Genomic DNA, 16,891 nt, shown 5'->3' with positions numbered 1-16,891 from the left:
CACTTCACTGGGGCTGAAGCGGGACAGGCACATTCCAGGGCCTGACAGGTCAACGCTCAGCCCAGCTCCTGCATGTAGCGATGGGAACTACCACTGCCCAGCTGGTGCTATCCCGCGGCGGCCCCGGGGCGGAGGCATCGGCAGCCCAGCCCCGTTCGTTCCCCTGCGGGACGGGGGGGCTGGGGCCTGCTGCCCCCACTCCGGGGCCGCCGCGCGATAGCACCAGCTGGGCAGCAGCCCAGACGCGACTGGCCAGGGGCTGGGCCCAGCGTACGCGCTGCTGGGTCCCCGCAGCAGGCCCCGGCTCGGGGGGTTTGGGGGCGCCAGAGCTGCAGCCGCGGAGCGCCATGGCCGCTTCCTGCCCCCGCGGCAGTGGGAGCTGCAGCAGGGGCTGCTCCCGAGTCCCGCTGGCCGGGGGTGAGAACAGCCGCCGCCTGGCCCCGTGGGCCGCCCCCCTCCTCGCCCTACCACCCAACTGAAGTCCTGCCTGCAAGGGACCAGGCCGGACTGTTACTCACCCCGGCCCCGCGCTTCCCCTGCATCTCCCGGGCCTCCCTCCAGCGCTTGCGGAGGAAGGGTTTTTTTTTTTGGCCCCGCCCCCCGCCACGCCCCCCCCGCGTCCCGATATTTGTCTTGGGTGATCTGGTCACCCTAGGTGCCCCCAATTTTTTTTTTACAGCGTTCCTGGGCTGGGCTGCCGGTGGCGCGCTGACATGTGCGGCTCAGACTCCCTCTCCCAGCGCAGCAGCCGCTCCACTTCTCCCGCCTCCCAGGCTTGCGGCGCCAATCAGCTGTTTGGGGCCGCAAGCCTGGGAGGGGAGGAGAATTAGAGCGGGGACGGCGTGCTCGGGGAGGAGGCAGAGCAGAGGTGAGCTGGGTGGGGAGCTGCCACATGGCTCCCCGGGGAGGGGGAACTGCCACGGGGGGGCTCCTCAGGGCGGGGGGGGGGAGTTGCCGCGGGGGGGGGGGCGCCTCAGGGCGGAGGCGGGAGCTGCAGGGCTGGGGCGGGGCGCAAGGTGGAAGTTTCGCCTAGGGTGCCTAGGGAAACTTCCTTGCACCGGCCTTGCTCTGGAGCCTCAGGTACAAGCCTCCCACGTCTCTGCTTGTGGGGCCGGGGCTGAGGGAAAAGCTGACTCTCTCCACGGGTAAAGAGCTGGGTGCGGTTCCAGCTGGGGAGCAGCCTGGGGTTCTTTCGTGGCCTTTGCTCCAGTTTAAGAAGCCCTCACCCAGGCCAGGGCCCAGCACTGCAGTTCCATAATGTCCAGCCCTCAGCCTGACTCCAAGGGGGAGGCAAAGCAGGGACCCCCTCACCCCCCATTCCCCACTTGGGATGCCGGGGACAGCAGACAGCAAGAACGCAAAGCAGTCATTGGGGAAGAGCTGTTCCCCCCCCCACACACACACATATAACATGAGTCTGCCCAGCTGGCCGTGGGCCCAGGTGCTGCACCAGCCCCGCAGGGTGATGGGAGGGAAGCCCCCCTCTCTGAGCAGGATCCACACTTCGGGCAAGTTCCTGGTTTTAACAACAACAACATTCCTCCGCACCCACAGAAGGGCAAGAGGAAGAGGGCTCTAGTGCTGCGGAGACACCAGTGGGGATGGCGATGGAGATGCGTGCCAGGGCAGAGCCAGGCAACGGGGGCAGAAAACACTGGCAGCAGCAGTGCCTCCCTCAGTGGCCTGCTTCGCGGTCTGTGAGCAGTGTCTCCATCGGCGGCAGATACTTGCCTGGCAGGTTGTTGATGTAGCCACCGTCCATCAGTAAGTTGCCATCCTTGGGGTCACAGAGTGGCGGCAGGTACCCGGAAAGGGTCATGCTCGCTCGCACATACCGCCACAGCGAGCCTAACCGGCAGGAACAGACGCAGTCAAGAGACAGCCTCTTGCAGGCCCTGAGCCCTGGGGGAGGGAGGGCGCCCCTGGCACCCAGGCTGGGGAATCTGCACAGTGCGACGATAGGCATGGCCCTTGGAGCCAGCAAGACACTAGCCAATTGCCTAGAGCTCAGCCAGGGGGTAGGGGTCCATCCTTGCCCCTTGCTCTGGAACAGGTGGTGCCTTGGATTGACTCCCAGCGCCTCCCCCAACAAGGTGCAGATTTCTCAGCTCGAGCAGCACATGTCTGGACAGGGTGCTGGGATCCAGCCTGTGCCCTCAGGCCTGTCAGAACCAGCCCTCGCCAGGGAAGGACGAGCTATGGCATGGAAGGAGGCAGTGGCTGCAGCCCAACTTGGGGCAGCCATGACAGAGTATGGTGGGCAGGGGTTGCAGCCAGTTGCCACCCCGGCCCAGCCTGGCCCTCCCTTCCAAGCCATGCAGGTCATCCCCGTGGCCCAGGGCCCGAGGAGCGCATGATGCTGACCTGGGACATTGTTAACATAGCAGCCGTCCACAAGCAGGTGGCTGTCCTTGGGGTCGCAGAGAGGAGGCAGGTATGGGGGATAAGATGCACTGGCTCTGACGTAGCGCCACACACTGCCTGCTGGAGGGAGAGGAGACAGTCACAGGGGACGGGGACAGCACAGACGGAGAGAAGACAGGAAATGACATGACAGAAGCTTTAGAAATCCAGATGCCCGCTTTGGAGCAGGGGTACTCGGAGGTCTCCCCAGCCTCGCGGGGAGAGGGCACATCGGCACAGACATGGGGCGGTCTGTGCTAGGAGTCAGGCTGGGTGTGGGAACAGGTGTCCCCTGCCACCCCCAGCCTAATAGAGGGACAGGCCCTTGTGACATACCCGGAAGTCCGCCCCCCTGCCCCCACCAGCAGAGGAGGGACCAATTCCCTGAACACCCATCCCCCTCAGCCCACTCCAGCTAGTGGTGGCTACACTGACAACTGGGCTGGGCTATTCTACCTACCCCGCCTTGCTGGCTCTCTCTGCCATGGGGCAGTGCCAGGCCCTGGCCCAACGAGACGCTGCTGTGTGCTTGCTGGCAGAAGGCTGCCTGGCAACAGGCACATGGGCATGTTGTGACCAGCACTCAAGGGGCTGCTGGACCCCTGGGGCCAGGCCAGCTAGGGAATGAGGCTGTGCAGACTATGAATTCAGTTGGCTGTCAGGAGCTCTTTGCACGACTTTGCCTCAGCCTGCAGCCTCCACCTTAGTCAGAGCTCTTCACTGCCTGTTGGGCTGACATTCCAGCAGGGCAGTGGTGCAGGGCTGACCACAGAGGGTCGTTAACTGGGATGGATCACACCTAGCCAAGACACTGGCTCCCCCACCCCCTATGCCCCAGAAAATGGTTTGCTTGGCAACACCACGAGGGAGGATTCTGGTCACCTGCGGAGGCTGACCAAGGAGTTGCCTGGCAGGGGCTGGAAGCAGCTTTACCGGAGGTTCTGCTCCCTGGTCAGCCTCCGCAGGTCTCTGGCCCTTTTTCAACAGCTCAAGGTAAGGGAAGCTGCTGAGGGAGCCAGATTCGGAGAGGGGACCCCCGCCTCTCTGGTGCCCTCAAGGACTGCCTGGGACGCGGGAGCAAGTGAGTGGCCCTGTGCTCAGGAGGGTGGTGTTTTCTATAGGATCTGTACCCTCAGGGTGTGTTTCTCATACTTAGGTAAAGAGCACTCGTGTCACACGGCTGTGCACCTATGCTACACCTAGCCCAGGGCCCTGGAAGAGGGGACGCAGCAGCTCACCTTTTCAGAGGGGCTTGGGAGAAGGCATTTAAGTTACTGGGGAATCTGAGGGGTCAGCATTGAGCTCGGGGCTGGTGAGAAGCTATGTAGACACAGTACGCTCAGGAGAAGGGGCTAGATAGATGGGTGCACCCCAAGGGTATGCCTAAAGGAGCCCAAGCTGAGGGCTCAGACCCTGGGGATCCAGCAGCTAGGTGCCCTCACAGCAGCCTGGTGGGGAGCTGGCAGGGTGCACCAGACCGGATCGGTGATAGGAGTGCCCTGCTGCAATGGCAGGGCCAAAGGCAGTGGGGTTGGGCCGAGCTCCCCCGGCAATGGGCTGCCAGGGCTCAGAGCCAGAAGCCCAGCCGAGTGCCCTCCTGTAACCTTGGAGAAACCCAGGCAGCATGGCCAGAACATGGGACAAAGGGCGAGTGGGGCAAGCCCAGGGCACAGACGCCAGGACAGGACTGTCCAGGGCTGGAGGCTGCAGCACAGGCTGGGCACTGCTGATCCAGGAGAGATTGAGGCACATGCTGAGATGGTGGTGCAGGGAGTCCCCAATCACTGCAGGAGGCAGAGGCCCCATTCCATGGGCTTCGGGGGAAGGGCTTCGGCTGTTGGCTCTGGATGCCAGCTGAGGACCCCTGGGTAGGACAGCAGGATCCTGGTAGGGAGGAGGCCTTCCCCTGGCACCTCCCCTGGAAGAGAGCACTCACACAGAGACACAGCAGAGCCAGCCCTGCCCCTCCCTGACCCATCTCCCTGTCCCTGTCCCTCGGGCTCAGTGAGTTAGGGGTGAGTGGGGGTTAGTTGGCGTTAGGACAGACAAGCAGGCAGTGAGAGAGCCAGGCAGTTACAGCTGCCAAGCGCCCCGTGGACAGACATGGATGGATCAATGTCCCAGGTGAGATCAGGCGCCTGTGACAGACAAGGCATAAGATGAGGACCAAGGGCAGAGACTGAGTTTGAACCAGCAGCACCCCCCACCTACCTCTCCTGGGAGCCCCCAACCACCACCATCCTATTGCAAGGACAGAACGCTACCCCTTGTCCGCCCCAGCCCCGCCACACGCACCCCCCTCCACCTGCCTCCCCCAAGAGCCTCCAACCACCACCACCTGAGCGCAAGGACAGAACATTGCCCTTTGTCTGCCTCAGCCCCAGCCTCACCACACCCCCAACCACCCCCACAGCAGGCCCTCTCCTCCACCCAGAGCTCCCAACCACCACCACCCAAGTGTAAGGGCAGAATGCTGCCACAGCTCCCCCCACTGACCCAGAGCAGCCCCTGCTGCTAACATGCCATCCAGCTGGCCCAATGGAGGTGTCAGATGACAGGAGGGCTGCTCAGGCCAGCCGTGAGGGGCAGGGGGCAGCAAGGTTAGTGTGTCCCACAGCCCCATCTTGTATTCTCCCCACATAGTCAGGGGTGGGGGGTGTTACCAGGGGTTAGTGAGTAGCAGAAGTGTTACAAGCAGGGAATGGGGGAGGAGCCAGACAGTGACCAAGTGGGCAGCAGAGTGTGCGGATGGGCAGGGGGGCAGGGGAAGGGAGGGACTCGCTGTGGGGCCCCCAGCTCTGACCAGAAGCAGCGTCAGCAGCTCTTGGGCCTGGGTTCTGCTGGCCCAGGCCAGCCCTTGCTGCCCCCAGAAAGACAGGAATGGTGTCTGGCTGCTTGGGGATTCTGGGCCCTGAGGGCAGGTGATTAGGGGGATCCAGCAGCTCCTGCTGCCCAGGGCAGAGCCATGGATGGGGGAAGCCCCCTGGCCCTGGTGTTTGGCCCCAGTCAATTCGGGCTGAGTGCTCCCTATAGGAGGTGCCCCAGCTCCTGGAAGAGCAGCAGGGGTTGCTGCCCCGGGACAGCACTGCTGCGGAAGGAGGGGGTGTCCCAGAGCCTGGCTTTGCCTCTGGCACACCCCTGGCAGCAGAGCTCTAGTACTCCCTATGCCACCAATGGCAGCTTCTGCCCCGGCTCTCTCGCACGGGTGAGGGCAGACAAGGGGGGGTGTCTCTCCTTTATTTCAGCCCATCACTCCTAATTAGACCTCTGGAGCCCTGCCCTGTCAGCCCCTGCCCTCCTTTCAGCCCTTTCCTGTAACATCTCTGCAGGGCAGGACGCTGAGGGGCCCTGCCAGGTGTGGGGGCAAATGGGGCAAGGGCAAAGACATCGAGATGGCCATGCCCAGCCCAGTCCCTCGCTGTGTTAGTGGATGGCTTGGCAGTCGGGTGGCCCATGCCAGCTGATGTGGGCTAGGGGTTACAAGCACTGCTCCCTGGGGGATGGGGGCACTCTCTAGAGCAGGCGATAACCTGCTCCCGTCCTTAGAGACATCAGCTCAGCGCCTGAGGGGCAGCACCGCTCAGCTAGGGTGGCCAACCCTCCAGGTTTGGCCTGGAGTCTCCTGGAACCGGCATCGATCTCCCAGTGACTATTGAAACAATCCAGGAGATTTTAATAGGCTATTTTAAGAAAATGACATTATGTCAGGTTGGAAAAAAATCCCCCGAAATAGCATAGGGATGCCAACTCTGACTGAAGCTGAGCCCAGGCCTGGCATGGCCACGTGGGCCCATCGAGCACACACACAGCAGGGCTCTTTGGAGAGAGCCAGCAGGGGCTGAGACAGGCCAGTGGGGCCCATTACTCTCAGCAACCAAGCAGGCTCCACCCAACATGCTGCGCTACTGGCTCAGGGTGGGGGGCAGGGAAAGGCCTCTGGCCCTGGGCCCTCACAGGAGCCGGGTGCTGAGGATTTGGGCCCCAACAGCCAGGGCGCCATGCACCTGGTGCAGCCTGGGACACGCCGCGGGGGTGGGGTGCAGGCGCTTACCGTCCTTGTGGACCCGCATGGCTGAGGCTGTGATGTCCGTCGTCACGTTGAAGTAGGGGAGCCACAGATCCTGCAGGGGCACAAAGGGCTAATCAGAGACATGTTACAGCCCAGGATGCCGCTGCAGGGGCTGTGCAAGGCACCACGCCCCTTGGACAAGGCTGGACTCCAGGGAACACAGCTGCCAGCAGGGGGCGTTGCTCAGGGCTGCCCAGCGAGAGGCTACTTTGAGTGTTCTGCACTAGGACCCCCGCCCAGCTTCCTGGACCCACCTACCTCAATCTGCTTGTCCTGGAAGACCTTGTTGATGCTGGTGTTGAAGGCCGAGCCGGAGAACATGGAGGTGATGGGGTAGGTGAGGTCCAGGACCGTCTCAAACACGGAGTTCATGCTCTGCAGGAGGAGGGCGAGGGGTCACTACGCGGGTGGCGCGGCCCAGCACAGGCAGCGTTCTGAGTCCAGGCTCATGGGGACAAGCGGGGAGGAATGTCGGGGAGACGGCAGCGAGCCTGAAGCTCCCAGGACACTCACCCACTGCACGTGGCTCCGAAGCGGGATGGTGCCCTGGCGCAGCCCCTCCACTTGGCATGCCAGCCCCGGAACCACTGGTGGGGGTGTGGCATGTCCTCCAGCCAAAGCACCGTATGCCAATTAGCATGACGGGTCGTTACTGGGGATGTTGCGATTCCCACCGGAACCCCCCTGCTGCCCTAACCTGCTGCACGTGCAACAGAGGCTGCCGTGCCTAGCAGCACAATGCTGAGGCACACCATGGGGCTCTCTGCTCCAAGCCAAGCAGACGTCCCAGGGCCAAAGGGAGGACAAACCCCCACAGCCTGCAGGGGATTTGCCTCTGAACCCACAGGGCAGAGCTGCATAGCATGGGCAGAGGGCAGAGATGCCAGCAGCAGAGAGAGCCTGGAGGTTCTACGTGGCCCCTCAAGCAAACTGAGCAGGCCCCAGTGCATGCTGGGACCTCTGTATTGCTCCCAGTGCAGCCCTGGGCCTGGCTGCCAGCGGCTGTGGGGAAGGCTGGGTCATGGGGTGGCAGCTCTGGGAGGGGCTGGTTTGGGGAGTTCTCCTGCTCCCACCCTCCCAAGTCTGGCCCTGCCCCACAGCACACCCCACCCTGTGTCTGCCCCACCCCCACAGCAGGCCTTGCCCCTCACCTTGGCCCATTCACGGGCACGCTGCTTGGTGCGCACAGCACTGCGCTCTTCAGCATAGAGAGCCCCGATGAAGGAGCCAATGGATGTGCCCCCGATCAGGTCAATGGGGATCCCGGCTTCCTCCATGGCCTTGATCACCCCAAATGTGGGAGCAGCCCCTGTGGGAGGGAGGGAGAGGTCAGAGGCCAGTGGGAGGCAGGGAGCCTACCCCAGGGGCCATCACATGGCCCCGAACTCTGCAACCTGCCACGCAGCTGCTATGCCTCCAATGAGCCAGGTGGCCAGGATGTCTGCGATGGTGCTCCCAGCATGCACTGCTCCGGGCAGGGTGGTGGGCGACAGGGTCACTGTCCCAGCCCCACTCCCACAGCCCTTATTGGGAGGCAGTGTTCGTGTACCAGTAGGGACATGGGGCTGGGAGCCAGGACTCCTGGGTTCTATCCCTGGGTTTGTCCCCCCTGCCCACTGTAAAGCTGGGGTTGTGGATGCCTATGGCCCCCCCATTGGGGCTGGTTTGCGCCTGGGTGCGAAGGAGTGCCATGGGAATTCAGTGCCCCAGCCAGGCCCTGTCTGAGCCCCTACCTGGCCCCTCCTCCTCCCAGCACCAGGGCAATGCTGTTGCCGGTCAGGACCCGTGCCAGGCGGGAGAAGTCGCTGTGCCGGTCAGCATCCTTCTCGAAGACCTTCGCATACATCTCCCTCTGCAGGGCCAGGAGCGAGAGTCAGACAGGTTGCCACCCCCCAAAGCACCCCCCATACAGCACGCATGCACCCCCAGAGCCCACTCCCCACCCCACAGCAACTCCTTCCCACACACACAGCACCCTCCCACCCCCTTATAACAGGAAACCCCCTGGCTCTGCACCCCGCACTCCAGAGAGGTCTGATGCCATCACAGACTTAGGCCAGGCTGGCATCAGGCTCTGCCCAGGTTAACACCATGGAAGGCAGCAGAGGCACCACAGGGACCAGACTGGCCTGGGGGTCTTTTCTGAGACAACAGCTCTGTGCCCACCCCCATGGGGTCTTGTCTTCCTTAGCACAGACAGCTTCGCCGTGCAACACCATGTTGCACCAGCCCAGAGGGTCCTGGGGACGAGAGGGACAGTACCAGCTTGTTGGGGCTCCGGCGGGAGAAGACACGGCGTGGGCACTTGATGTGAAGGTGTCCTGAGCACCAGCTGCGCATGTTGAGCCACTCAACAGTACGGGAGGGGCTGGGGCCGTCCTCCCGGTGCAGCAGAATCAGCTGCTTCAGGGCACGCACGGCTGTGTTCTCCAGCATCTGCTCCAGCTGCAAGGGCAGAACAGGGGCCCCTAGAATGAGCCAACTCCCCGGTGGAATGATCCCCGCCCCGGCACAGCACACACAGCCCCATCCCAATGCACAGATGCCCTCCCCGCCCCCCACGAGCCTCCATCCCTGCACGACAAACACAGCCCCCTGCCTCTGCACAGCCCCCTCAGCGGGCAATTCCCCCCCCCACCCTACCCTCCCAGCATGAGCCGCTCCAGCCCAGCTCATAGCTCCCCCCTCAGGATGAGCTCCTACCCCTGCATGGCTCGCACAGCCCTCCCCAGCAGGAGTCTGGAGGGAAGTTGCAGAAGGGACTTGGAAGCTGGTCACAGATTCCCACACCAGAAAGGACCACTGTGATCATAAAGTCTGACCTGCCTGACACAGGTTAGAGAACTGCCCCCAAGGATTCCTAGAGCAGATCTTTTAGACCAGTGGCTCTCAACCTTTCCAGACTACTGTGCCCCATTCAGGAGTCTGATTTGTCTTGCGTACCCCAGGTTTCACCTCACTTCAAATCTACTTGCTTACAAAATCAGACATAAAAATACAGTATTACTGACAAATTGCTTCCTTCCTCCTTTTTACTATACAATTATAAAATAAACCCATCAATTGTTGGCTTCACTGAAACTTGGTGGGATAATACACATGATTGGAATGTTGGTGTGGATGGGTACAGCTTGCTCAGGAAGGATAGACAGGGGGAAAAGGGAGGAGGTGTTGCCTTATATATTAAAAATGTACACACTTGGACTGAGGTAGAGATGGACATAGGAGACGGAAGTGTTGAGAGTCTCTGGGTTAGGCTAAAAGGGGTAAAAAACAAGGGAGATGTCATGCTAGGAGTCTACTACAGGCCACCTAACCAGGTGGAAGAGGTGGATGAGGCTTTTTTTAAGCAACTAACAAAATCATCCAAAGCCCAAGATTTAGTGGTGATGGGGGACTTCAACTATCCGGATATATGTTGGGAAAATAACACAGCGGGGCACAGACTATCCAACAAATTCTTGGACTGCATTGGAGACAACTTTTTATTTCAGAAGGTTGAAAAAGCTACTAGGGGGGAAGCTGTTCTAGACTTGATTTTAACAAATAGGGAGGAACTCGTTGAGAATTTGAAAGTAGAAGGCAGCCTGGGTGAAAGTGATCATGAAATCATAGAGTTTGCAATTCTAAGGAAGGGTAGAAGGGAGAACAGCAAAAAGAGACAATGGATTTCAGGAAGGCAGATTTTGGTAAGCTCAGAAAGCTGATAGGTAAGGTCCCATGGGAATCAAGACTGAGGGGAAAAACAACTGAGGAGAGTTGGCAGTTTTTCAAAGGGACACTATTAAGAGCCCAAAAGCAAGCTATTCCGCTGGTTAGGAAAGATAGAAAATGTGGCAAAAGACCACCTTGGCTTAACCACGAGATCTTGCATGATCTAAAAAATAAAAAGGAGTCATATAAAAAATGGAAACTGGGACAGATTACAAAGGATGAATATAGGCAAACAACACAGGAATGCAGGGGCAAGATTAGAAAGGCAAAGGCACAAAATGAGTTCAAACTAGCTACGGGAATAAAGGGAAACAAGAAGACTTTTTATCAATACATTAGACGCAAGAGGAAGACCAAAGACAGGGTAGGCCCACTGCTTAGTGAAGAGGGAGAAACAGTAACAGGAAACTTGGAAATGGCGGAGATGCTTAATGACTTCTTTGTTTCGGTCTTCACCGAGAAGTCTGAAGGAATGCCTAACATAGTGAATGCTAATGGGAAGGGGGTAGGTTTAGCAGATAAAATACAAAAAGAACAAGTTAAAAATCACTTAGAAAAGTTAGATGCCTGCAAGTCACCAGGGCCTGATGAAATGCATCCTAGAATACTCAAGGAGCTAATAGAGGAGGTATCTGAGCCTCTAGCTATTATCTTTGGAAAATCATGGGAGACGGGAGAGATTCCAGAAGACTGGAAAAGGGCAAATATAGTGTCCATCTATAAAAAGGGAAATAAAAACAACCCAGGAAACTACAGACCAGTTAGTTTAACTTCTGTGCCAGGGAAGATAATTGAGCAAGTAATTAAGGAAATCATCTGCAAACACTTGGAAAGTGGTAAGGTGATAGGGAACAGCCAGCATGGATTTGTGAAGAACAAATCATGTCAAACCAATCTGATAGCTTTCTTTGATAGGATAACAAGCCTTGTGGATAAGGGTGAAGCTGTGGATGTGGTATACCTAGACTTTAGTAAGGCATTTGATACAGTCTCGCATGATATTCTTATCGATAAACTAGGCAAGTACAATTTAGATGGGGCTACTATAAGGTGGGTGCATAGCTGGCTGGATAACCGTACTCAGAGAGTTGTTATTAATGGTTCCCAATCCTGCTGGAAAGGCACAACGGGTGGGGTACCGCAGGGGTCTGTTTTGGGACCGGTGCTGTTCAATATCTTCATCAACGACTTAGATATTGGCATAGAAAGTACGCTTATTAAGTTTGCGGATGATACCAAACTGGGAGGGATTGCAACTGCTTTGGAGGACAGGGTCATCATTCAAAATGATCTGGACAAATTGGAGAAATGGGCTGAGGTAAACAGGATGAAGTTTAACAAAGACAAATGCAAAGTGCTCCACTTAGGAAGGAAAAATCAGTTTCACACATACAGAATGGGAAGAGACTGTCTAGGAAGGAGTACGGCAGAAAGGGATCTAGGGGTTATAGTGGACCACAAGCTAAATATGAGTCAACAGTGTGATGCTGTTGCAAAAAAAGCAAACATGATTCTGGGATGTATTAACAGGTGTGTTGTGAGCAAGACACGAGAAGTCATTCTTCCGCTCTACTCTGCTCTGGTTAGGCCTCAGCTGGAGTATTGTGTCCAGTTCTGGGCACCGCATTTTAAAAAAGATGTGGAGAAATTGGAAAGGGTCCAGAGAAGAGCAACAAGAATGATTAAAGGTCTTGAGAATATGACCTATGAAGGAAGGCTGAAAGAATTGGGATTGTTTAGTTTGGAAAAGAGAAGACTGAGAGGGGACATGATAGCAGTTTTCAGGTATTTAAAAGGGTGTCATAAGGAGGAGGGAGAAAACTTGTTCACCTTAGCCTCTAAGGATAGAACCAGAAGCAATGGGTTTAAACTGCAGCAAGGGAGGTCTAGGTTGGACATTAGGAAAAAGTTCCTAACTGTCAGGGTGGTTAAACACTGGAATAAATTGCCTAGGGAGGTTCTGGAATCTCCATCTCTGGAGATATTTAAAAGTAGGTTAGATAAATGTCTATCAGGGATGGTCTAGACGGTATTTGGTCCTGGCATGCGGGCAGGGGACTGGACTCGATGACCTCTCGAGGTCCCTTCCAGTCCTAGAATCTATGAATCTATGAATATAAATATTGTACTTACATTTCGGTGTAGAATATATACAGCGGTATAAACAAGTCAATGTCTGTATGAAATTTTAGTTTGTACTGACTTCGCTAGCACTTTTTATGTAGCCTGTTGTAAAACTAGGCAAATATCTAGATGAGTTGATGTACCCTGGGAAGACTTCTGTGTACCAGGATCCACCACGACCCCCAAGTCTTTTTCAGAGTCCCTGCTTCCCAGGACAGGGCCCCCCACCCTGTCAGCACAGCCTACAGCAGGGGTGGGCAAACTACAGCCCGGGGACCACATCCGGCCCTTCAGACGTTTTAATCTAGCCCTTGAGCTCCTGCTGGGGAGTGGGGTCTAGGGCTTGCCCCGCTCCGGCACTCCAGCCGGGGGCTTGCCTTGCTCCACGCATCGTGTGGCTCTGCGCAGCTCCCAGAAGCAGCAGCATGTCCCCCCTCCAGCTCCTATGCATAGGGTCAGCCAAGGGGCTCCGCAGCTGCCATTGGCCAGGAACCATAGACAGTGGTAGCTGCAGGGGTGGTGCCTGCGGACGGGGCAGCGCGCCGAGCCGCCTGGTTGCGCCTCCATGTAGGAGCTGGAGAGGGGACATGCCGCTGCTTCCAGGAGCTGCTTGAGGTAAACGCCGTCTGGAGCCTGCACCCCTGACCTGATCCCCCTCCCGCCCTCCGAACCCCTTGGTCCCAGCCCAGCACAATCTCCTGCACCCCCAACCCCTCATCCCCAGCCCCACCCCAGAGCCTGTATCCCCAGCCGGAGCCCTCAGCCCCCCCGCACCCCAACCCCCAATTTCATGAGCATTCATGGCCCGCCATACAATTTCCATACCCAGATGTGGCCCTCAGGCCAAAAAGTTTGCCCATCCCTGGCCTACAGTCTTTGCTCGTAGATGTAGACATTTACTCAAAGCCACATCAAAACACAGATTGTTTGCTTGTGTCCAGTTCACAAAGTGACCCTAATCGCTCTATCATCTGAGAGTGGGGACAAGGGAGCCCCGACAGTGCTTCCAGGCTGCACTCCACAGGCCAATGCAACATCCCAGACCATGCTGGCCACCCCCATGGGCTCGGGATGCAGCATTCCCCCAGGCACTGTACACAGGGCCCCAGCCTCACCTCACCTTGCCTAGGGCTGGCTCCTGGTCCCCCAGCCCAACAATGAGGATGCAGTCAGCTTGACGGATGCAGCGCACAGTCCAGGGTGTCAGCGTGCAGTCGGTCTGATACAGCACAATGCGGTGGATGTCCTCCTGCTGCGCCAGCCAGCCCGACAGCCGGTACTCTTGGATGCTGCCAGGGAGGGGATGTCAGCAGCAGGGGTGGCTCCAGGCACCAGCGCATCAAGCGTGTGCCTGGGGTGGCAAGACGCGGGGGGGCAGCCTGCCGGTCACCGTGAGGGCGGCAGTCAGGCTGCCTTCGGCGGCATGCCTGTGGGAAGTCCGCCGGTCCCACGGCTTCAGCAGCAATTCGGCGGCGGGTACGCCGAAGGCGCGGGACTGGAGGACCTCCCGCAGGCATGCCGCCGAAGGCTGCCTCACTGCCGAGCTTGGGGCAGCAAAATACATAGAGCCGCCCCTGGTCAGCAGGCAGCCTCCAGCTCTGTCCTGTCCCACCCCATTGCTTCAATCCCTACTTCTGACCCTCCTCCGAGCTCCCACCATGCAGCCCCTCCTTCACTCTACCAGATTCCCGGATCCCAATGGGGACCCTTCCCCCAAGGTCCCCATATGCAGTTCCCCAGCTGCATGCTCGGACAAGGTGGAAGGTTTTTTGTAATATTTTTATGAAGCCTATGTATATCTCAGTTTCCCTTATATGCTGCATTGTTACCTAGTGGGGTGTGAGGAAGGTCTGTTTGCTTTCTGGCCAGGCTAAAAAACACAGGTGTGAACAACTCCTAGCTCTCTGGGGCTTTAGCTCTTGAGAAGACAATGGGAAATCCAGTTGCCCAGACACGGATCAATGACCCAGAGAGATGGACTTCCCCTCTCGGCGGGGGGCTGAGCCGCATCTCCCCAGTTCGGGAACAGAGAACTGGGGGAGGGAAGATGGGGGTGTTAAGTGTGGGCTGTGGGAATCAGTTGGGGGCACACCTGAACTGGGACAGAGCGATCAGAGACAGCGCTCTGGGCTCTGTGCTGACCAGGATGGACTCTGCTGTAAACTTCCTTTTCTCTGCGCTAGCCAAGGACTTCCTTTGCTATGTTCCAGCCAACTAATAATTCTTCGTGTGACAGCGCTGCCTGGGTGTCCCTGCGGATGCTGGTGGAGGAGGAGCATTGCTCCCTAAGATTGTACAAATCTCCCTCAGGGATCTGCCTCAGTTGGACTTGCTGAGTGGAACTCCCAGTGTCAAGCAGGGGTGCTGAAGGCCCAGAGGTCCAGCCTAAGGAGGCAGTGAAACTGTGGGGCTTTGTCCTGGAGGAAGAATGAGACCCCTAGGGGGTCTGGCTCACTGAAGGGGTTCTCCCAGGACTGTTCCAAAGCTGGGGCCATAGCACCGATCCTGGAGACCCATGCCACACCCTTTCCAACAGGGATCCTCTGCTACCCGCCAGCAACCAGGAGGACACCCTGCTCCAATCTCCTAACGAGCAGCTCCCCCAGCTATGTTCCCCCCCACCACCACACCAGGACACTCACCACCCCCTTCCCATTGCTCCAGCCCATCTCCAATAAAGATCCCCTGCTGCACCCTCTCCTGGATAGGGCCCTGCTATCAGACAGCTAGACCCCACCCTCTGTGCCCCAATGACACAAGCCCCATAGCACAGCCCTGCAGGCCCCACATGGTGGGGGTGCCCTTTTATGGAGAACAAAGAGATCAGGGACTAGGAGCCAGCCCCTTCAGCCCACCTACCGCCTGTGCCAATCCCCTACCTGTCCAGTGCTGAGGCACCAAGTCGTGCTCGGATGATGTCACTGGTCAGAAGCAGGGTGGGACCTGGAAGAGTGAACAGGACCATCACGCCGGGCTTGCATCCCAAGCATGGCTGGGAGCAGAGCGAGGCCCTGGCCCTCACTCACCTATGGCGTTGAGGGCATGCTCCAGCTCCAGCGTGAAGGCTGCCATGGGCACATCGTCACACACTGGCAGCACCGCCACCGTGGACAGGTTACTGGCTGGGTTGGTTAGCTCTGAGCTGGAGGCCACACCAAGACTGGAGCCTGTGGGCAAGACAGAGCGACCGACCGTCCGAGGGGCCCAGAGGGCAAGACAGCCACCAACCAAGAGTTCCCGACCAATGGCAGCTGAGAAGTCACTGCTTAGGGGGTAGGCAGTGTGTGGAGACCCCCTGACCCCTCCCCCCCAGGGGCCACAGGGATGTGCCGGCTGCTTCTGGGAGCAGCAAGGGGCCAGGGCAGGCAGGGAGCCTGCCTTAGCCCCACTGTGCCGCCGGACTTTTAGCAGCCTAAAATCTCCTGGTTAGGCTTCAGTGCCTCCAGGAGATAGAGCCCGATTCCAGGAGACTTCCGGCAAAACTGTGAGGGTTGGCAACCCTATCAACTGACCAACTGCAGGACCCGGCCTGGAGCTCTGCCCTGTGGCACCTAGCATCAGAGCTGGCGTGGCCCACGAGGAGAGGAGCCGGTTCCCACCCCAGCCAGGGAGCCTGGCTCTCAGCTCCAGCCATAGCAGCTCCTGCTTCTACCCCTGGAGCCCTGCTTTAATCCCCAGGGTGGGTCCGTCCACAGCAGCTCTGCCAGTTGCTCCTCAGGTCTTGACTATGGCTGGGGGAGGAGAAGCAGGAAAACGCCAGCACTAATAGGGTTACCATTCGTCCGGATTCCCCCGGACATGTCCGGCTTTTTTGAGTTAAAAATAGCGTCCGGGGGGAATTTGTCAATGTCCGGACTTCCCCCCCCATGCAGAGCGTGCGGGGCTTACAGGGCAGCCGGTCGGATCGTGCCACTCGCACGGGCTCCGGCAGCCAGAGCCCTTCCCTCACTTCCCCCTCCTCTCCCCTGCAACTTGAGACCAGTCCCCTCCTCTCTCTCCCCCTCCCACCCCTGCATTCGCAGATCGCCGGCCGGCCGTTCGCCTCGGGCCTCCGGCAGTCTGGAGCTCCGACCCTGCTCCCCTCCCCCGCTGCCAAGCGCGCCGCTCTGCAGCACAGTAAGGGGGCCGGGGGTCAGAGAAGCGGCAGGGAGGTTCTGGGTGGAGGGGGGGGGTAGTCAAGAGACAGGGAGCAGGGGGGAGGGTTGGATGGGTCAGCAGTTCGGGGGGGGCTGTCTGGGGGTTGGGGGTGTAAGGTTTTGGGCAGTCAGGGTACAGGTGGGGGGGTCTCAGGAGGGGGCAGTTAGGGGACAAGGCACAGGGAGGCTGAGGTAGGGGGTGGGGTTCTGGAGGGCAGTTAGGAGCAGGGGTCCCAGGAGGGGGCAGTCAGGGGACAGGGAGCAGAAGGGTTTAGATGGGTCAGGAGTTCTGGGGGGGGCTGTCAGGGGGTGGGGGTGTGGATAAGGGTTGGGGCAGTCTGGGGACAGGTAGGGGGTAGGGTCCTAGGGGGCCAGTTAGGATGTGGGGAAGGTCTCAGGAGGGGGCAGTTAGGGGACAAGAGGCAGGGAGGCTTAGGGAGGGAGT

General features: G+C 58.8%; 1 protein-coding gene across 1 annotated transcript in view; it reads right to left on the bottom strand.

Moving 5' to 3' along the window:
* Positions 1 to 1,417: 1,417 nt before the first annotated feature.
* Positions 1,418 to 16,891, bottom strand: part of LOC122172994 (patatin-like phospholipase domain-containing protein 6) — a gene marked incomplete at its 5' end in the record, with an annotated part of 37,850 nt that continues 22,376 nt past the window's right edge. Inside the window, 10 exon segments of the mRNA XM_065579649.1 lie at positions 1,418 to 1,848; positions 6,455 to 6,524; positions 6,731 to 6,847; positions 7,624 to 7,764; positions 7,766 to 7,781; positions 8,206 to 8,324; positions 8,735 to 8,917; positions 13,431 to 13,599; positions 15,190 to 15,253; positions 15,337 to 15,477. Coding sequence (XP_065435721.1) covers positions 1,676 to 1,848; positions 6,455 to 6,524; positions 6,731 to 6,847; positions 7,624 to 7,764; positions 7,766 to 7,781; positions 8,206 to 8,324; positions 8,735 to 8,917; positions 13,431 to 13,599; positions 15,190 to 15,253; positions 15,337 to 15,477 — 1,193 coding nt within the window.

Source organism: Chrysemys picta, unplaced genomic scaffold, assembly GCF_011386835.1.
Source record: "Chrysemys picta bellii isolate R12L10 unplaced genomic scaffold, ASM1138683v2 scaf590, whole genome shotgun sequence".
NCBI lineage: Eukaryota > Metazoa > Chordata > Testudines > Emydidae > Chrysemys > Chrysemys picta.
This window is presented reverse-complemented; position numbering and strand designations above follow the sequence as displayed.